General features: G+C 35.5%; 1 protein-coding gene and 1 long non-coding RNA gene across 2 annotated transcripts; one reads left to right on the top strand and one right to left on the bottom strand.

The window, feature by feature from the left end:
* The first annotated feature begins 223 nt into the window (after window positions 1–223).
* Window positions 224–11,230, top strand: LOC18434532 (splicing factor Prp18 family protein). Its single transcript, XM_006844600.4, has 2 exons — window positions 224–1,061; window positions 10,508–11,230. Exons 1-2 carry the CDS (start codon window positions 255–257, stop codon window positions 10,922–10,924), a joined length of 1,224 nt encoding a protein of 407 aa, XP_006844663.1. The 5' UTR covers window positions 224–254; the 3' UTR covers window positions 10,925–11,230.
* Window positions 11,231–17,722: 6,492 nt separating this feature from the next.
* LOC148781482 (uncharacterized) lies at window positions 17,723–20,705 on the bottom strand. The gene is made up of 3 exons (XR_016058061.1): window positions 20,557–20,705; window positions 18,422–18,799; window positions 17,723–18,241 (listed from the first exon to the last, which is right to left on the bottom strand). It is a non-coding gene; the product is annotated as an uncharacterized LOC148781482 (long non-coding RNA).
* Window positions 20,706–22,205: the final 1,500 nt, after the last annotated feature.

A 22,205-nucleotide genomic window follows, 5' to 3' on the forward strand; every position in this document is an offset into this window, starting at 1 on the left:
TCTACATATGCAGCGGTCCATAAAGTGTAAAACATCTATATTACGGATGGATGTAAAGAGGTGTTCCATTAAAAACAATGAAAAACGGTCCGCATTATTAGAATTATTATTTTTTAATTTTTAAAATTTATTTATTTTTTGATATTCATGATGTCCATGTTAGAGAGAGAAAGTAAGTTGAAGGGGATTATAAATCCTGCATGGTTTGAGAGAGAGAAGGATAATCTCTGCCACTCTAGAGAGAGAAAGAGGGGATGGATCTCTTGAAGAAAGAGTTGGAGCGCAAGAGGCAGAGCGTAAACTCAGACTTTGGTGGCCGCAAATTTGCTAAGCGATCAGAGATCGAACAGAGAAAGCTCCAACAACTCCGTGAAGAAGAGCAGAACGAGCTCCAATCCAAAGCCGCCATTAAAGAGAAATCTGCCCAAAACCCACAAGTTTCAGGCCAAAAACCAGACGCCCCACCTTCTTTAATCCCCTCTTCGAAATCCCAGAACTCTGATGAGCAAAAGATTGACGAGCTCGACCTCCCTAGGGCAGAGGTTATTCGAAGACTGAGATTTCTCAAACAACCAATAACCCTTTTTGGTGAAGACGATAAAGCAAGGCTTGATAGGCTGAAGCTCCTTCTAAAGGCTGGAATTCTTGAGATTGATAATGATATGACAGAGGGCCAAACCAATGATTTTCTCAGAGACATGGCAGAACTCAGGCAGAGGCAAAAGAGTGGGCTTTTGCATTCTCGTAAAAAGCGGAAAGAGAAAGATGGTGTTGAAGATCGAGAAGGTGGGGGTCAAGGGGACGATGAGAACAGCGGAGATGGAGGGTCTTCGGGAATGGAGGGCGATAAGGATTTGAAGAGGATGAAGAGTGATTTTAGTGAGCTCTGTGATGAGGATAAGATACTGGTTTTCTTCAAGAGGTTGTTGAATGAGTGGAACCAGGAGCTCGAGGAGATGCCTGAGGCTGAGAAGAGGACTGGGAAGGGGAAGGCCATGGTGGCAACATTTAAGCAGTGCGCCAGATACCTGAACCCACTCTTCAAATTTTGCAGAAAAAAGGTAAATTTTCTTGGGTTTGAAACCCTAAAACCCTTTGGAATAGACTTAAGTTACTGGTATAATTGGTACTTGGCAAGTAAAGAGTGCAACAGTTAATGAGCAGTGTGGTGAAATATTTTATACTTGTAATGCCCCCCTGTGCATATGTAGCTTACTGTGCATCTTGGTGTTTATTATGTTACTGTTTTTTTTCTTGCTTCTTCTTTTTAAAGTATTAAGAACAAAGACGCAGAAAACCTAGAAACCCTGTATCAGACAGTAAGTATATATTTAGGGCTTTTATTTTGTCATGCTGAAAAATATTTTTTCATTTCTTGTTTAGTTTGCCAAATGTTTCAGTCTTACTTTTATGTCAATAAAAATAAAGATAATACTTCTATGCAAATTTTAAGATAATGATGTAGGGCTCAAGATACTAATGACTTTCTTCACCCTGTTCTTTGTCGATAACTGCATTGCGAAGGGAGAGTAGTTGTTGGGCAGTGTTTTAATATGCGGGATGCGGTCAAAAGCAGTGGGTGGGTGATGCGGCTCGGATGCGGGTGCATCGCGACGATTCGGTTAATAAATGTAAAAAAATTTAAAAAATCTAAAAAAATAGGTTTATGCATAGATAAAAATATGGAGGTGATATATGTGATAGTGGGTATTTTAGTTTAATGATTAACTTCAAAATTATTAGCTGCCGGAGATTCTGTATCCAGTTATCCACTATCCCCTGATAGGAACTAGAAACTTGAAACTAGCTTCATAAAACATTCAACAATCAACAACCATAAGCACAAATTTGCACCATAAGCACAACCATCAACAACCATAAGCACAACCATAAGCACAAAATAGAGATATTATAAATCAAAAGTCAAGCTCAAGAAGAGTTAATAGTTAATAACTTAATACAATCATCCATTTTGAGAGTCAATTTTGAAATTTGAAGTCAATTTTTCAAATATCAATCAAAGAAGTCATCTTGAGAGTCGTCATTTGTATCATCAATATCATCCTTGATTTGATGCAAAAAATGCCACAAAAGTGGCTGGAAATCATCGTTTAGGGGGTTTAATACCCCCAAACGGTGTCCCCCATTTTTGGATGGTCAAAAAGTCCATTTTGCCCCTCCCCGAAGGGCAAAATCAAAAGAAAAATTTGACGGAAGGGGATGCAGTGTGATGCAGGATGTGGCTACGATGCGGCTGCATAGTTCAAAAGCACATATGCGGTCAGTTCTGATGTGGAGCCCACCGCACACCGCATGATGTGGCCGCATATGCGGCGATGCGGCTGCATTTTAAAACCATGTTGTTGGGAATTACTACAAATCGTATGTGATATTGTTTTCGCTTGTATTCAGCTTTTCTCAATGATGATGTTGCATGTTTTCATTTGCGTGACATTCTATAGCAGGATATTAATCTAGTACGGCACCCAAACTATATCATTGGCATGGAGCTATGTGTCATGGATCCTATGTTAAGTAGGTAGGTATTTCGGTAGTTAGCTGGATGACCAAATGACCAACGGAGTGTAGTAGTTGATCATATGGAGGTAAGTTAGGAGATGTTCAGTTATATCCATTTGCTTCTTCCATTGAGCTTCTTTTGGAGTATCCGACGAGAATTGGGAACTGAAGCCTGATCAACACCCCATAATGTTCTTATGCATACCACCCCACCCTACTTATTGCGTATATTGAAGTTCACTGAGATATTATTCCAGGAGTCTGGATGCCAACACTTTCAAACCTGAACAAATTCGGTCTTTGACTCCATGTCTCAAACAAAATGCAGGATTAGATACCTAACATAGTGGAAAAACACAAATCACAATGAAGATCCCATTGCCTGATGAGTTGGTTTTCTCCCACTCTCCATATTATCTGCGAAATGATTGGAGGAGCTGATTTCATGGAAAATTCTTTTCTTGGTTCCTTGCATGATATGCATCATGCAGATATGTACTTATAGCTTTTTCCAAAGCCTGATAATAGGTTCACTACATAAATGAAAAGACAATTGGTGGAATACATGACACAAGAGATATTTTTACATAAAAAAAAAGACATGGTATAGTAGATTTGGGATGACCTAGGAACATTGTGGATGAATGGTATTGAACATACACATTCTCTGATATAAGAGGCACACCATCTTCAAATGCTTATTCTTTTTTTTAGGTCATGTGGTCGTGGGATTCCATTAGAAGCTAAATTCGGGAGGAGGTTATTAAGATGTAGGGGAAACCAGTGGATCTTCCATTATTGTTTGACGAAGTGGTCATTTGCCGGACCATGACTATCATCGTCATCATCCGAGCCTTATCCCAACTATTTGGGGTTGGCTATTGTGGGACCATGAATAAATGTTAAATAATCAGATCGAGAAGGATGCACATCATTTCATTAGTCCCATGCTAAATATCATCATTAAGCTTCTGTTGGAGATTTAGTTTAGTATTACCCTTTCTGAATTCACTAACAGAGTTGGTAGTCTCAGAGTTTGTTGGCTATATGGTTGCTTTAGGAGTCATGGCTTCAAGTTGATACATGGTTATCGAATTGTTTATGCTGTTCATGAGGAAGAAAATATTTGGAATTTATATATAGGACACCTTTGATACTTCTAGCTATATCTAATACACATTTGATACTTCTATAGTTCTATATGCATTTGATTGATTTAACTGTTTAACAACCACCAGGGGAGCAGGCAACTTTACAAACGTAAATTTGAGTTTGATTCCAGCAAACCATATTTTTGTTTATATTTGAACTAATTTTTCAACTTATATTTTTGTGATTTGTATAAATATCAGAAATGATAGACACTTATGAATCACGAGGACCTGAGCAAGACTCTGTGACAATGGACTCATCCGGGTCATCAAATAAACAAGTGAGGTGGTCGAGTCTTCAAGAAACCTAGTCATACTCTTATTTCTGAGAAACCAGGCCATACTCGTGCATGACACGAAGTACAAGAATAATATAAGTTTTAATAGATGATGATGTACCTTTACTTTCGGTAAATTAATTTCCTCTTCTATAATTTTTCCTGGATCAAGAAGTATCTTCTCCCGTGCTCCCTCTGAGAACTTAAATCTTAATTATGCTTAAATATCAAATAAATCATTTAGCAAAATGCTGTGAAGCTGAAACCTGCCCCTCCGACCACATTTTGTGGCCCAGGTCCTAGTTCTTTAGGGCCGGGCCGCCTGGCCCATTGCCAGCACTAGACATATGTGTTAGTGTATGTATACTCATTTGTGCACATGTGCATGTTCAGGTGTCTGAATGTATCTATTGAGTGCATTTGTATTTTTGTGATATTTTTTCCATATGTATGGGAGAACTCTCAGGCATGTGCATCCTTGCACGTGAAATTTCCATCCCATTCTTTCTTTTATTGTGATATGGAGTTTCCTGTGAAATAGGATTTAAGAATTTAACAGAAATTTTGGGTAAATCTTCATGAACATTGATAATCTGGAACGATAGAAAAATATCTACGACAAATACTGTTCATGAGGCACAACCATTTATGGAAATAAATTTTAACATAAACACAACATGAAATCCCAATGTGACTCGCATGCTAGCTATGAAAAGAAACAATATTGGATCACGTGTATAGATCTGTGATTTGGTTTTTCCTGCCAAACTTGTGGTTAGCATTTATTTCTGGAGAGAATCAAGTACTCCTACCCGAAAAGGAGGATACATGCGATTGCCTGAAGTCAATGGATCCATGAAATCTTTGTATTTGGTTTCAGGAAGCCATTGTATATAGTTTTTCCAAAGAGTATTGAAAAAGTATGACAAAATATTTATACTACTGAAGAAGAAAACTTGTATCTCAATGCTTCACAAAAGGTGACAAGTGACAATTCTTTCTCCAAGTGTGTGTGTTTAGGTTCTCAATTTTTCCATACATGTGTAATTAGCATTGATGTACAATTGTCTAGCATCTCCCCATTTAACTTTGAAATATGTAATCTCCGAGCTAACTTTCCCTTCTAATTTAACTCTAAAACAGAATAAAATTAGCTTCCTCACTCAATGCCCCTTGATTTTTTGAACTTTGGAGCTTTCTCTTTTTTTGTTGTTTGCACCTAAATTTCTTTCAATAGCAGCCAGTGCAGTGTTCTCCACATATATTATGTTTTCCCATTGGGATAGGCGCTAAAGGTATGTGGAACTAGCCAGCAAATTATTGCAACCATGCCCTGTCGGTAATGGAACTGATTAGTTCATACCCTAAAATTGCATAACAAGTAGTTGTGTTGTTCTCCCTTAGTTTTTCCTTTCCAAAACATTTCATCAAGAAGAACCCTGTGAATCTCATTGGGGAACATGTTTTAATCATTGGTACTCGAAGGGGACTTCTTGTTCTAGACATCATTGTAGAATTGTGAAATTCAACTTTTTTTATTTTTTAATTTTTGGTGATGAATACCTTAAAAAATGGATCTGCTTATGTTTAGAGTTTCTTTTGGAGGTGTTGAATTTCTTGAGAAAAAATCTGAATATGCTGCATTTTCTCCACTGTGTTGGAACATTTTTGGATAAGTTGTTTTTCTTTGTTGGTGATATTGGGAAAATAAAATTATCTCAAATCTGTAATGGGACCAGGGTGCAGTGCTCCATTAAATAAATGGCATAATTCAAGGATTCAGTTCATTGAAAAATGGATCACTTCGGTAATTGAGTCTTACGTGCAACCTTCAACACTAAAAGAACGTCAGTTGAATGGATCATGCACTGAGAATGATAGACAATAGCGAATAGCTTCATTTCTAGAGATCATTGTAGAATTGTGAGTGTTTTTGTCAAGCAAGCGGTAATTGATTATTTGGTTCTTCCTACCAAAAAGATACCCTATGGGTCACATTATTGGAATTTATGTTATCGGAAAGAAAGCTTGACTTTATCTACCTAGTATTTTTTCTAATGCTTGAGTTTATCTAACTGGTATTTTTTCTAACCATGGAGATTCTATCAGTGAAGAAATACTTCTTTGGAAAAAGGCTGACTTCACAAGATATAATCCTTCTTGAAAACTTGATCCTGGGTCATGATGACAGTTGACCTTAGTTGACCAGGTCTTGAAAATAAAAAACCCTCTAGGTCTTTAGAAAACCAAATAATCATTTGGTCTGATTGCAGAGTCCTAGGTGAGACTTGACCCAGTTTTGCTCTAGGTAACAAAACAATTCGTGCATCATTTGGATGTCTGTGAACCATGATCCTCATTCATCAAATCAAGCATAGATTATTATAGTACCAACTCATTAAACTCTTCCGAGTAAAATTAAAAACTTTTCAATGATCCCCATCAATTTTCTGAACGAACCTTACTGTGATTCTGTGATGCTGGATAGATTCAATGAATGCATAGAAATGAGACTCCTAGAAAGATTGCGACGTTTGGTATGTATTAGTAGATGGCAATAATATTACCGCAGCCTTAGAAGCTAAAATGTCTTGGGAGGCTATATGGTTTTATCTCCTGTATTTGGAATATGATTTGGAGGGATTTAAGACAAAATTTCATTGGTCAATGGCCCTTGCTGCAACAATATGAGTATCTTCATTGTTACTAGTATGTTGGTGTTCTCACATATTGTATTTAGGCCCAATCCGGTGGACCTCTACCTTAATGGAGTCTCTTATACATCGTCATCATCATCATCATCATCCAAGCCTTATCCCAGTTAATTAGGGTCGGCTACGTGAATTCTGTTCCTCAATTCTTCTCTATCAAGGGCCATACCCTCAGTAATAGGTTCAAGATTCATAATAAGATGTGGCAAAGTTTTACACGGGCTGCCTATCTAACACAACCCACCTCCTATACTCGGGCTTGGGATGGGTTAAGGGAAAGTTTAAGGTCCTCACCCTTCTTAGACCAATTCAGTCTCTTATGCGCTATCTAATAATGTTGAGAGTCCCACCTTATCTAAGTTGGACTGATTTCTTATCAATCTTGAGTGGGAAGATTTATTGCTGGACGTCCACTCTAGGGCACTTCCAAAACCAACTTCGGATCAGCCTCCGATCCCTTTAGAATTTGCCTATCCTCTCTGGCCAGAAACCCTTCAAGTATGAGTTGATGAGGTTGGAGGAAAGTTAAGAAAAGGATCCTGATCCAGTGATTTTAGTGGATTGACTTTGATAATATATGTAATGTGTTGGACTGTATTGTATTAGGATGTTGCTTAGATTTGAATTTCATTCTGTTTAAGGGCATGCTGTCCTTTCTATATCGTACATGTAGATAAATTAATAAATTCATTTCAGGGATGTTTTATCATAAATGAGAATAAAAGACTTGCAGTACACACGCAAGCCCATTCCATCTATTTTCATTGTTAAGTATTCAAATCGGGGTGTTCATACCCAAAATCATTCACAGATCCCAATATATATACATTCATTACAGATTCTACCTGATTGAATAGCTGCCATAATTTTATTTTTCCTGGAATAGTGTTGCCAATGTTGTCATTTTTGACACTGGCTTGGGTAAAAAATAAATGAGATCATTTTATGATCAGTTTTATGAGCATTATGTCTATTCCTTAGACAATCCAGGGCCCTCAGGTAAGTCTTTTTGGAGACCACGAAGGGTCCACCATGGCTTCTTTCTTGAAGTTTATAGGTCACCCATATTCCTAATCAGCAGAAGCTACAACTTTGCTTGAGGGCCTCAAACCATCTGACAACTCTTAGGGCCAAGCACTTAACAGTAGAAGGGGACTCCCACAATGTTATTTCCTGGGTTTCTGGTTCCGCTAACTTCCCCTGGCCCCTGATCCATACTTTCGACGAAATTTCTCATGTGAGCTGAGGACTTATGATTACTTGGGGGAGATATATACCACAAGAGCAACGCAGAAGCAGACTCTCTCGCCAAAGCGGTTGCTTCACATGCTATAGGCTGAACGTTTTTTGCAAACTCAGCCAGTGTCCCTTCAAGGGGTTACCTCTCCCCTCCTTCTCTGTCCTTCCTTCCATTACCCTCTCCAGGGATTTTGTATAGAGCTCCCTCCCTGAGGGCAGCCATATTTGCTGTATATGACCCCTGCCTCCCCCCAGTGATCCAATTTTGTACCATCTTTTCTTCTTTTCAATACAACAGTTAACTTACTTCAAAAAAAACATGGTCATCTTATTGGCTTGGCCTTTGATTATTTGTAGTTTTTCAAATTTCATAATTTTATCAGGGGACCTAAAAAGTGATGCTGAATACTGCATATGTAACTACAAGATGGGGGTCATTTTGGAGCCGCCTCCACTCAACACCCTGAAGTATAACTTGATAAGCTCTGTTGGAGACACTAGACCAGCTATGCTTGGAGGCATGTTTAAAAATAGATAGGTGGAAGTGGCAATGACCTTTTTAAGATCATGAAGACGTGATTTGATGGTTGTAGATGCAATAGCACTCTGTGTTCCTAATTAACTTGCGCAAGTGTTCTCCGCTTTGTTCTTTTGGTCATGTGTTGGGACCCCCCGTCATTTAATGGGCACATTGACTTCCCTGTGATGGCCAACCTCATTGAAGAGCCGCTTAACATTACTAGGATTGGGAGAGTTTAGCTTTGCCATGTTCCTAGAGAAGCTAATGATAGGATTAATAGGTTAGCCAACTAGTGGGTGTATTCAGAGACCTGATGCCGAAGGATTCATGGCCTCCTGGATGAGCTGAGGCTCATGTATGGCCTTATTCGGTTTTGCCTGCTCTTTGTCCTTTTTCTTATGGTGTATACATCTCAGCGGAGCTGCAACATGATGTCTAGTGTTCCGTTCCTAACCATTAACATGTCAAAAAAAAAAAAAAAGGCTATCTGGTGTTTGTCTTGTCAATGTAATTATTACTTAGAAGTTGTCAAAATCATTACTTTTCTCGCTCCGAAACTGACCACCGCATGTGCCCCTCAATTCACAATGACGTCAACTAGATTATCAACCATCCATTCTGCATTTTGGGAGACAGGTTTGTATAAGAAGCCCTTATTCTTCAGCTATGAAATAATTTCCATTGTTGAATGCAACTTTTTTGGTTGGATAATGCCTCAATCAAGGCTATGATGATGATGATAATGTCTCAATCCATCAAGTCTTCCATTCAGGTTAAAGACCTAAGCCAAAATTGCCGATGCGAAATAGTTGTTGGGTCACAAGTAGTAATGAGAATTCTATTAAAATAGATTAGTGTGATACATGCATTTAATTTGACGGTGTGGTTAACATCTTCCAAAAGAAAAATAAAAAAATGATGGTCACACAGCCATTGGTTGATCATTTGACATTCATTAGAAATATGCTGAGAGAAACTGATTTCTTGGTCTGTCAAATTAAGTCTGTGAAGCTCTTTTTCAGACTGTACAATGGCCTAGTTGACAAACTCTACACATGTTCAGCATCATGTAACTTGTTGATGGTGTTAGTTATGTACTACTTTCGTATTTTCTGCTTATGCAAACATTTGCTTGTGGATATAAGGAATTTGATTGCTCACCATGAAAGTTAAATGTATTAGAGGTTTTCAGAAATACATTCTTGTTGAGCTTTGCGTCAATGGCATGAGCATGCAATAAGCCTGTTGTGTGATTTGTATGTTTGCATTTGTGTGTGTTAATATCTGTACATGATTGATGGAACTTGTATTGATAAATATCCTTGTATAATCCTACACTTTTGTTTTATCTTTTGAAATTCTGTGTTTAGTCTTCATTCTCAAAAATAAATTCTGTCTTTAGTCTTTGTTCATCTACTTCTATCACCCTGACATAAACCCCTATATGGTTCAGTGCTTCAGGTTGCTGGCCCTGTTGATCTCACATGGTCCCACCTTAATAGGAATGTCGACCTTAGAAAGGATTTAGACCTGCTAGTTCTTGGAATTTAAATAACTAAGCAAATTGCTACCTCAATAGAAATTAAAATACATAAAAGTTACATTGTTTGGAGGTTAGCAGATGGACAGAGATTAGCACACTACACAAGCTGGGAAATACATAATTTTTCCTTAGAAAACAGCAATAAAAGTCATAAATTCTGGCCTTTCAAGGTCCTTGAAGCACTAGATAGGTTTCTTTTTAGGTGATCTAATCCCTAACACTCTCTGTTCTCCAAAAATGGATTTGTTCAAAGTTCAGGCTGGGGGATAAGCAGGTTTATAGTTGGTTTGCTTCCATCAAACACCTTTGAGACAACTTTTCTGTACCATTCTGTACTGATCTCTCTTTTGATTTTGAAATATCAGATACTTGTTTTGTTAACATTCTCATAAAAATAAAATAAATCAGATACTTGTATTTTTTTTTTGGGATAAAATCCATTATATTCTTGTTTTTTCAGTGACATTTTCTTGATAAGTTGTGGTTTTATTTTCAGTACGGTGCTCGTAGTGATCAAACTTACTTATTTAGTCAGTGTTTTGCAGGTTCTTCCTGATGACATCCGTCAAGCTTTGCTAGTAGTGGTGGAATGTTGCATGAAGAGAAATTACTTGGCTGCCATGGATCAATACATCAAGCTTGCCATTGGAAATGCTCCATGGCCCATTGGTGTCACTATGGTCGGTATCCACGAGCGTTCAGCTAGAGAGAAGATTTACACAAACAGCGTAGCTCATATTATGAATGACGAGACGACACGAAAGTATTTGCAATCAGTGAAGAGGCTCATGACTCTTTGTCAGCGAAGATACCCAAGTATGCCTTCTAAGGCAGTGGAGTTCAATAGCTTGGCAAATGGCAGTGATTTGCAGTCTCTCTTGTCTGAGGAGATCACCAACCCATCTGGAGAGGACAGGCTCATGCTGATGCCAGCTCCGAAAGAGAACAGCACACATATATGAGTCGGCCAACCATGAGAGAGAATGGCGGTGAGGTAAGCAACGAGAACCAGGAAATGTGTAGTAAGAGAATTTTTGGACTAATTAGGTCTCATGTACATGATGTTTATGCGTATAAAATGACAAGTCTGATTTGTTCTTTTCGGTTGGAAAATGTTTTGATAGGGCTGTAACTGTATCAAAATAAGTTAAGCCTCACCTCAAAACTCACAAAAAATTGTAGCTACTGGTGTCGGATAACGATCAAATCGATCATCTCGACCTTGATTATTATGGTTATGAAAAAAAATGGATTTCAAGCTCTTGAAATAGTGTATATTGTAATACATTATCCAAACCATCCAATTTCAAGTATTTATGGATCCATAAGATCTGTAACATTTGATTTGTAACATTTTTGAGCTGGAAATTGATTTTAGAGCTGTCATAGAGATTTTTCTTGCCTGAAGTATTTTCTGGACGTGGTTTCCAGTTATGGTTTTCTTTTGTTTTTTTTTTCTATAGAGCCTATGCCTTTGAAAAATCAATATATATCAGTGTGTGTGAGAGCTCAATATATATCAGTGTGTGAGAGATCAATATATATCAGTGTGTGTGAGAGAGATACCATAAAATGCAAAAAGAAGAGAAAAACCAGTAGAGGTAGAGCTCAATGGAGAGAAAACCATGAAATTCATTCCTAGTTTGGTGTGAGAGAGAGATAGCATACCTATTGAGATTTGAGCTTTTTTTCGAGTGGTGTGAGAGAGAGCATACCTATTGAGAATTGACCTTTTGAATGTGTATAAAAAGCAAGCTCCTTCTTATCTTTAGCTCCCAATTGGAGCAAGGCCCATGACCATGGCTTCCCTTTAAAGTCTCTAAACGATTTTTTTTACTTCTTGTTGAGATTGCAGAGGAAAAGAGAGTTATCTTTGTTTCATGTAATTGGGGTTCTTCTCACGTGCTGGTTTTCTATGCAATTTCTTTCCTACTCGTGCTCTTTCTACTCCAGCATGCCCTCTTTCTTTCAATTTTTCCCATGCTCTCTCTTTATCTCTCTATTATAGGAAGGTTTGAAGGGTTACCGACTGAGCTGACATTTTGAGTGGGGTGATCTCAGCTCTCCATTTCAAATGAACGGTTGAAAAGGAGGGGGAGCATGGTTTTTATACGTTGTAGGGGAAGCATTGAAAGGTTTCCCTTTTAAAAGTGGGCGTGACTTTTATTGAGCATTTAGAATTCATGATGTGAGATTTGGAAATTTATTATAAGAAGTCAAAAAAAAATAGGTATTTTCTAATTTAAACCAATGAATGCCATTGGAAATAAGATGAAAAAAATTTCTATATTTCATCAAACACCCGAGTATCCTACAAAACATAACATATTTCATATAGTAAAAGTTAAAAGAATGTAGAAATACAAATGAATATCATTAATAATTTAGAATACCCGGAATGCATTACTCTTTATATTCTTTATATATTCAATAATTCGACTTTCATGATCGATAAATTGCTATTTAGTAAAATATACAAATTTTACTTCTATCAAAAAATAAAATAAAACTGAACTTACAAATTTCACGTGCATTGTAAATAATTATTTGATGTAGCAAGTCTGAACTTTACAAATTTCACTAGCAATGTAAATAATTACTAGATGTACTAAGTCTTTTTCTTTTTTTTCTTTTTTCTTTTTTTTTTGAAGTTGGTGTACTAAGTCAAAAAGCATTCAATCTATAATTGAAACACAAAGAGTGGAGATTATGGGACAAATCTTGATCTATCAATTTAATAACAGATATTGATAATGCTTAGACATACAACACGCAAGACAAACTCAAAAATGTAAACATATCTGAATAAAAAAAAAATCCTATAACATAAGTTAAATATTAGGGAAATTTATATCCATAGAAAGTAAAAATCAATGAAATTATTTCTTGTGTGAGCATATATGTTAGTGCCCAATGATAATATTATATGTAAAATAAAGTAATACTTCTATATTATCTAACAACCAAGTATCCAAAAAAGTAAAACATTAATCCCCTAGCAAAAATAAAGAATCTAAAATAAGTTACAAAAAAATATTTCAAGTAAAAACAAATAACATTAATGATTTGAAATATATAAAAGGTATTTGCATAAAATAAAAGTCCCAATATTTTTTCATCCGTTCAACCATTACTAAATAGAAAAAACTATTAATTGAAATATTAAAAGAAGACATAGTAAAATATGTAGAAACAGAAAATAGAAAAAAAAATATCAGGGCACTCAAGATAGAAATACGTCAAATGAAATATCAAAACGCATAAATCCAGTAAACTCTTAGGCCACTTCAATATACATCAAAATCAAAAAAAAAAAAGTTAGAGAAATAAAATTTAAAATTTTTATGCCCCAAGATATCTTTTAAAACCTCAGGTGTATTGTAAAATAAAAGCTAAAAATAGAGGTATGGAGATATTTTCCCTTAAATATATTAAATTTCATAATTTAAATTTTTTTTTTAATAATAGTTATATTTAAATTATTATTTACATTATTTCTACCATACCCATTTGCAATCCATTATTACGATGTTATCGCTTTCAAAATCTGGCTGAAAATACGTAAGATTCAAATCGGACTTTCACAATCCAAAATTATTTAATATTAGGAATTCCAAGACCCGAAAATAAAAATCGGACTTCCTAAATTGGAAAATATTTAAAGAACAATCAGACTTTCAAAATACAAAAAAAACATTGGATTTCCAAAATCCGAAAATATTTTTAAAAAAAATTGGACTTTCAAAATCCGAAAATAATAGGATTTCGGACACCCAAAATCCGATATATTTTAAGGTCTTCAAAATGAGACGCCATTGCCGATATGAGAATAGATATGTAAGTAACATTTGCAGCTAGCAATTAGTTATAGATGCAGTTCATATAATATGGCAGCCTTGGAAGTAAGTAAGATTGTGGAGACTGGTCAAATTTTAATTGGACGTGTAGATTTGATACAGAATGACATGTTTCTATGCGGCCAGGCCGCATACTGTAGAAATGCGAGCTTGGCAATAAATATATATTTTAAATATAGTTTGATCTTAAGTTTTAGACTTTAGAGAATATATATTCTTTAACATAAAGATCATGAATATGAAAAAAAATAAAAATAAAAAATTATATTAAAAAAATATTTAGACCGCTAGTTATACTTATTTCCAGATGGACCACTTATTTGCATCCATCTTTAATATGGATGCTTTATACCTTTGGAGGCGTATTTTCCCTTTTTAGAATAGTATAAAAGAAGTGATATTTCTCTCGTTCAAATCCAAACCATCCAAATAAAAAAAATGGTGCAGATTAATGCAACCTAGTTTCTACAAGTAACATCCTTATATAAACTTTTTCCATTCGTTAATGCCAAGGACTAGCGTTTAAGAATGGATCATAGATCAATTAGCATTTTCATTACACTCACGCGTTTCGAATTAGATATTATAAATTTGAATAAAACAATATGAGCTCTCAAACTTACAAGAAAAAAAAAAAGGTAAAATAGAAAAGGGGACCTTTATATATGCCAATGTATATATGCCAATGTGCATAGGAGAATCATACATGGTTCCCCAATTCATTAGATGCATTACTCCCCATTCATTAGATGTGCATCACACAACTATGAACATGTGGTGCCTAGAGTTTCCTACTCTTTGTACTCACGTTCCTTGTGGTTTTCTGCAACTTTCAGTCCTAAAATTTTCTAAATTTGGGAATTTTCTCATGTTTTCTTTCCACCCCCAATGCAAATCCTCAAATAGTTCAAGACTACACAAATTTTACATGGGATCGTATGCTACAAGGCAGTTTACCATTAGAACCAGAAGGTTACAATCAATCGTAGGGGAATCATGCACCCAGAGATAACTTGGCTGCGTCAAAAACAATTTCTAGAACTTAAACATGTCACTAAAACACCTGTAAGTGCCCAATTGCACATCTAATGGTTACAGATGGTAGTGATCTTCTTGTCCAAAAATAACAGGTATTATTTATATATTATTATATTTTATATTGCTTTGACTTTTCATAATTCAAATGTTTATCTTGCATTCATGTGCCAAGAGCTTATGTCAAACAAATTAAAAATTTCTCCAAAACTGAAGAATACCCTGTAAGAATCAATTTAAGTTTAGAGGAATGATCAGGCGCCCTCGTGGCACCATAGCTTAAATGCATAGGCAAATCTATACCACCAATCCTAATGATAAACTGTGAACATTAAAAAGAGGTTCTATGGAAGTTATTGCAGGCCCTTCCCACATTTCATCATCTCAAAAGGTGATTGAATTACCCTCCAAAAAAAAAAGTTGATTGAAAAGAAATGAGCAAATTAACTGTGGTTTTTATTTTCGCACTCACGAGAGCTGTCCGGCGTTTGCATTGCCGGAAAAGAGCATTCCGTTTAAAGTTTGGTGTGTTTGTTGTCCCGTTTTCGAAATACCAAACAATATTTGGGCTTTCTAACCCCCTACGAGCCCCATTTCGCTACTCCTGCTCTCTCTATTCTCTTTTTTCTTCTCTCGCTCTCTCTTTCCTCAAGCCAAGCCCGGCCCTCTCTACGACCTTAGAGCCCAGCCCTCTCTGTTTCCACGGAGCAGGCTTCTCAAGCTACAACTACTAACTAGATATATTTTTATTTTGGGGAAATGAGATTTGGGTGATTAGGGTTTTGGGGAGAAAATAAACCCAAATATGTAAATGGAGATTAAGGTTTTCGGTTAACACATGAATGTTCATTTTTCCTATTGATTTTGATCGAATTTGGGCACTATTAAGTCTTATTGGATATTCAATTGAATTGAGAAATGAATGCTTATTGATTGATAAGAAAAAGAGGGATTCAGAATGCCTTGAATTTGATATCTATTATTTTCAAAGAAATGATGAGTTAATCTAATCTTAGGGTTCAATAGATTTGTGAAATGCGGTGTGGTTACCCATGTTGAGGATTCAATGAATTATATTATTGTTGTGGGATAATTTTATCATCATTAGATTAGCAAATGCATTCTATAGAGGCCAGATGGTTCTATAGATGTAAGTGAATTCAATCAAGTTGGTTCTCATAGATTGGCCGAGGTCATAATGCTTTTACCTCATGAATAGATTGGTTTTCATACTGAATGCTGAATAAACTATCGATAGGTTATTTAAATTATTAATTCATGTGGCTATTTGGATTCTTCAAGGTTCTTTGCATAAATTTATACTAGATTATGATGGTGTTTTTCATAATTCATTATGATGGTGTTTTTCATAATTCATTATGATGTTGTTATGTTAAGGTTGGATATTTTTGATTGATCCAATCTACTATTCTTTTTTAATAATGGCTAGGGAACTCTATTGTCTTTTTCTCTTTTCTGTTTTCATATTATTTTAAGTTTTGAGTAGATATCCTCAACCTTCTTCTTTTATTCGAGCAAGGCCCTTCTCTTTTAGAGTTCTTTATATTGGTTAGTACGATGCATTTGTTCATTAAAAGTAGTATGAAGTTTGGCACTTGATGAATGATAAAAATTCCCCTTGCAAATGATTAAATTCAATGCAGACAAAATAATGGCAGGGAAGTACTTTTTTTACCATTATATATTGTGTCTTCTTGTAAATTTGCTTACCACTTACTGCAGCTTATGTTAGTCAGGGTTATCTGTAATAAGAGGTTTCATTTCTAGACCATTGATTTTACTGATGCATTATCTCTTTAGTGGGCACTACTGCTAATGGTTGTTTGATGCTCTGAACTTATTGTAATGGGAATAAATGATGTAATTCTTTACGGGCATATTTTGTAAATTTGATTGCCATTTTACTGTGAAGCTCATGCTAATCAGGGGTATCTATAATAAGAGGCTTTGCATCTAATAATCGACAATGATTGTGATTTTCTTGTGTTAAAAATAAGTGGACTTATTTTATACTCTTTCTTTGAAAAACCTAGTGTTTGGACTGGTGCTCATTTGAAAGCTATACTAATATGCACACCGTTAAGCGGTTGAGGATTCACATGATATTTTGTTGTTATGCTCTATTGGATCCATAATGTGCTCAATAATTGACTTTCATGACTGGTTATTTGTATATGTTTATACTTTGAAGATTTTTTGTTTCTCTTTATATATTGTGATTTTGAGTGACGGTGAAATTGGTGCAAATAAGTGTTTATGTAATTTACTTTGATATGTATGTTACCAACACATCATGACATGCATTTTAGATCCAATGGCACACGAAGGTGAAATTGGTACAGCAGGCGATGGAGAACTTTTGCACATGAGAAATGAACAAGTATGAACATTTGCTGCTGGCTGGCTTGGGGAGGCGCATGATTTATATTGATGAGGGTTTTAGCAACATTAGACATTGGCTTCTTAGTTCTGAGCAAAAGGATTTGGTTCGAAGAATAAGGCTAAGGCGTCTTGTTCAGTACACTAACATGAATGGGCACCACGACAAATTGACCACCCTCTTATAGAGGCAGTGACTGAGAGATGGCACCTAGAGACGAATTCTTTGCACAATTTGTGATGTGTTGGTGAGACGATGCCAACCTTATATGATATGTGGTGTACTTTCCGGCAAAGCCACAAGTGAGCCGGTATTGAAATGGAGTTGCAAACCATATGTGCAAATACCTGTTACGTTGGTTGCGACACATCCCCCTATCTGACGATTACCGTATTCGCTATTCATTGAACTTCACTTAGTTGAGACAACTTTTATGCATCTACCAAATAACCCCACACGATTACAAATATAGACAAACTTTTATGCATCTACCAAATAACTCCACACGATTACAAATATAACAATACACTAGGGCATATTTGCTCCGTTTAATAGGCAACACCATTTTTTCCCAGTCGAAAGGACATGAAATCCCTATCAAATATTTGAACTTGTTCGAGGATTTTAATAATGCGAAGCCATACGCATGGGGGGTCGCGACCTTTGCATATCTTTTTCGAGCCTTCAAGAAGTTTGTAACTATTAAAGTAAAGAAGGAGACACAAGACTTATTGCATGATAATAGGGTGGCACCTGGTAGACACCTATCTGGGTGTGTGACGCCCCTTCATGTAAACACATGTTGTCCCACAATGTGATCATATAATTAACTAAGTGATTGCGTAACTTCACAACAATATAGAAATCTTGTCCCATAATTAGGTCCACTCATGGACATGTTGATCTGAACAGAGTCTCTAAGGGCGCCATGTCGTATATATCATCTTCCATCTATGGCTCGTCCTCGGATTCAGACTTCTGCTTTGCTGCCATGTTACTCATTGTAGGGACGTTCAATTGTACAATAGGGCAGCAGTGAAAAATATTTCAATCATTTAGTAGGTATCGATCCACATGTAGTTCAAATATAATTCGAATTCATACAGTAGGTACTAAGACAATTGTAATAATATGATGCATAATTGAAGGTCTTTGGTCACACATACCTATCTCTTGCTGATGGAGCAGATATATGAACGAAGGGCTGATGCTCAATTGGATTTGGTTGCAATGGCTGATTTGCGACACATATTTATACATTGGAAGTCATCAACAACTTACTAATTACATTCCCATCATTTATTAAATCAACTACATCCATTGGCTAGTCCTGCTCTTGATACATAATTTTCAAACTGTTTGGACCAGAGCTCAATATAGATCCCATATGAGCCTTTAGTTGTTGTACTGAGTTGCCCCCAATATATAATGTGGCTTTCAAGTTATCCTCTTTGTAACATGTCCATCTATCATTATGGTTTCACTCAAAATATAATTACCATGGCGAACCAATAATATGACTCCGCTAGTGGCCATGAATCAATCTGGTGAGGAGTATAACATTAATAAGATCCACAGAATTGGTAGAGATTTTTTACTTCATGTCAAATATTCATTTAGAAAAAATAAAAAATAAAAATAATCAAATATGACTCATATCAAATTTAACTCCCTTAATGCATCTAAATGCTGGTCAAATATGGCAAAAGACGGCAATCAAATGCAACAAGCATAACGAGAAAAGAGAAAAAATAAAAATAAAATAGAGCTAGCAATCATAAAAATAAATTTGTACCTCATATGCATCTAGCATAATCAGAAGAAACATAAATAAACATGATATATATATATATATATATATATATATATATATATATATATATATGGGATTAGCCGACTAGCTCATATGAATATATAAGCCCAACGGCGTATATTGAATCTGAGTCGATCTGACGATCACGGATGTCTGGTAATGCTTGAATTTCATTTTATTTTTTACAGATCAAATCACTTGAAATTTTAGGTGGGTGTTCTTCTCATCCAGGTGGCACCTAATAAAAATATATAAAAAAAATTTATTTGCAAAAAATGACCAAAATACCCCTCAAAACTTTTCAAAGATATTTTGGTCAATTTATTTCATATAAAACTTTTTTTGATATTTTTCAAAGATTCACCTATTTTTTATGAACACACATCTAAAATTTCAAGTGATTTAGATTTGTAAAAAAAAAAAAAAACTAAAATTCAAATACTACCGGACATCCTTGATCGTCAGATCGGCCTAGATTAAGCCGATCTGACGATCACGGATGTCCGGTAGTATTTGAGTTTTAGTATTTTTTTTCTATAAATCGAAATCACTTGAAATTTTAGGTGTGTGTTCTTCTCATAAAGGCGCACCTAATAAAAATATAAAAAATATATATGTGAAAAGAAAAATGAGCAAAATACCCCCCAAAACGTTTCGGTGGTATTTTGATCAATTTATTTCATGTAAAATATTTTTTTTGATATTTTTTAAAGATTCATCTATTTTTTATAAACATACGCCTAAAATTTCAAGTAATTTGGATTTGTAGAAAAAACAAATTCAAACACTACCGGACATCCGTAATCTTCAGATTGGCCCAGATTCAATCTGAGCTGTTGGGCTCATACGTTCATATGAACTAGTGGGCTAACCCTAGCTTTTTTCATATATATATATATATATATATATATATATATATATATATATATATATATATATATATATATATATATATATATATATATATATATATATATATATATATATATATATATATATATATATATATATATATATATATATATATAGCATAATTAGAGAATAAGAAAAAAAACTGAGATCAAATGGAAGTAACTTAAAAACTAGATTTGGTGTTTATTTTCTACAAGATTGTATAACTTAAATCTTCTAGATAAAACAAAAATAACCCATAGTCTTCGAGTTTATTTTTTTATGACCATTAGTACAAAATAAAGGATACTTGAAATAAATAAAAAAGAACCCAAATATTGTAGATCTAGAATTTGTCTTGTTAAAACTTTTTACAAATAGAAATAAAAGATAAATCTCATTTTCCCCAAAATAAAACAAATAACTGAAACATATTTGATCAGCAGTTGTGGCTTGAGGAGCTTGCTCCACGGAGACAAAGAGGGCTGGGGTCGAAGGTCACAGAGAAGGCTGGGCTTGGGCTTGGGCTTGAGCAAAGAGAGAGCGACAGAAGAGAAAAGATAAAAGAGAGAGCGAGAGTAACAAAATAGCACTCACATGAAGTAAAAAATCCCAAATAATTGTCTGGTATTTCGAACACCGGACAACAACGCGCCAAACTTTAAATGGAAGCCTCCTATCAATGCCGGATGAGTACAAAAATAGTTGTCTGGTATTTCGAACACCGGACAACAACGCACCAAACTTTAAATGGAAGCCTCCTATCAATGCCGGATGAGTACAAAAATAAAAACCCCGTTGTCCAGTATTTGGATCTGTTAAAATTTAGTGGGAGTATATATGGAGATAGAAGAAGAGAGAAGAGAGATAACACAAGATAATCGAGAGAGAAGAAGAGCGAAGAGAGATAATATAAGATTTACGTGTTCAAGCCGAAGCCTTACGTCTACGGATCCAAAGCTCAATAGCTACATCTTCACTATTTGGATAAAGATTACATAAATATGTGCCTCTATATATAAGCTCAATAGCTACATCTTCACTATTTGGATAAAGATTATATAAATATATGCATCTATATATAGAGAACCATCACAATGAATCTTGGAGATAAAAGTAAATCGTAAGAGGTTTTATCACCAATAACAAACTTGATGACCAAACAATTTGACTCGATCTCGTCTCTTTTAATCTTTAAGACTCCCAATTGCTTGGTCTATTCTTATCTTTAAGACATTCTTATCTTTAAGATTCCCCCTCAAGTTGATGCATGGAGTGAAGCAAAGTGCTATATCTTCACTATTTGGATAAAGATTATCCAAATATGTGCCTCTATATATGGAGAACAATCACAATGAATCTTGGAAATAAAAGTAAATCGTAAGAGGCTTTATCACCAATAATAAATTTGATGACCAAGCAACTTGACTCGATTTCTTTTTATCTTTAAGACTCCCAATTGCTTGGTCTAGTCTTGTCTTTAAGACTACCCTCACGTTGATGTACAGAGTGAAGTGAAGTGCCCAACTTGCCAAACTGACATCAACCTGCCAAACTGCATTTGCCAAACTGACATCAACCTGCCAAACTGATTGAAATCAACCTGCCAAACTGATGACATCAACCTGCCAAACTGAAATTGGAACTGGAAGGTTCCAGTAGGTTTTTTTTGCTTGGCTCTTTCGAGTGGATGTGATGTTTTTTTCTTTTATGCAGCACGGCACTTGTGGCCTGAGGTTTTTTTTTGTGCAACACGGCACCCAAAGGTTTTTCTTTTATGCAACACGACACTTTTCTTTATGCAACACGACACTTTTCTTTTATGCAGCACGGCACTTGGGGCCTGAGGTTTTCTTTTGCGCAACACGGCACTTGGAGCCCGGGAACCGGAGGTTTTTCTTGGGGCTGGAGGTTTTCTTTTGCGCAGCAAAAGACTTGGGGCTGGAGGTTTTGTTTTATTAGGTTTTCTTTTGCTTTGATACCATGTTAAAAGTAATAGGAGTATACATGGAGGTAGAAAAAGAGAGAAAAGAGATAATACAAGATAATAGAGAGAGAAAGAGAGAGAAGAGAGATAACACAAGATAATAAAGAGAAGGAAAGAGAAGAGAGAAAGCACACTACTTACGTTTTACGTGGTTCACGCCGAAGCCTTACATTTATGGATCCAAAGCCCAATAGCTACATCTTCACTATTAGGCTGCTGCTCGCTCATCTTCACTATTTAGGCTAAAGCCTTACCTCCA

This window comes from Amborella trichopoda, chromosome 6 (assembly GCF_054954075.1).
Source record: "Amborella trichopoda isolate Santa Cruz 75 chromosome 6, AtrichopodaSantaCruz75HAP2 v2.0, whole genome shotgun sequence".
Lineage (NCBI taxonomy): Eukaryota > Viridiplantae > Streptophyta > Magnoliopsida > Amborellales > Amborellaceae > Amborella > Amborella trichopoda.

Bases quoted from the DNA above. Each gene is read 5' to 3' on its own strand.
- LOC18434532 (XM_006844600.4), top strand. From the start codon at position 255: ATGGATCTCTTGAAGAAAGAGTTGGAGCGCAAGAGGCAGAGCGTAAAC. The intron at 1,062-10,507 runs GTAAATTTTCTT...AGTGTTTTGCAG, and splicing joins TCAAATTTTGCAGAAAAAAG to GTTCTTCCTGATGACATCCG.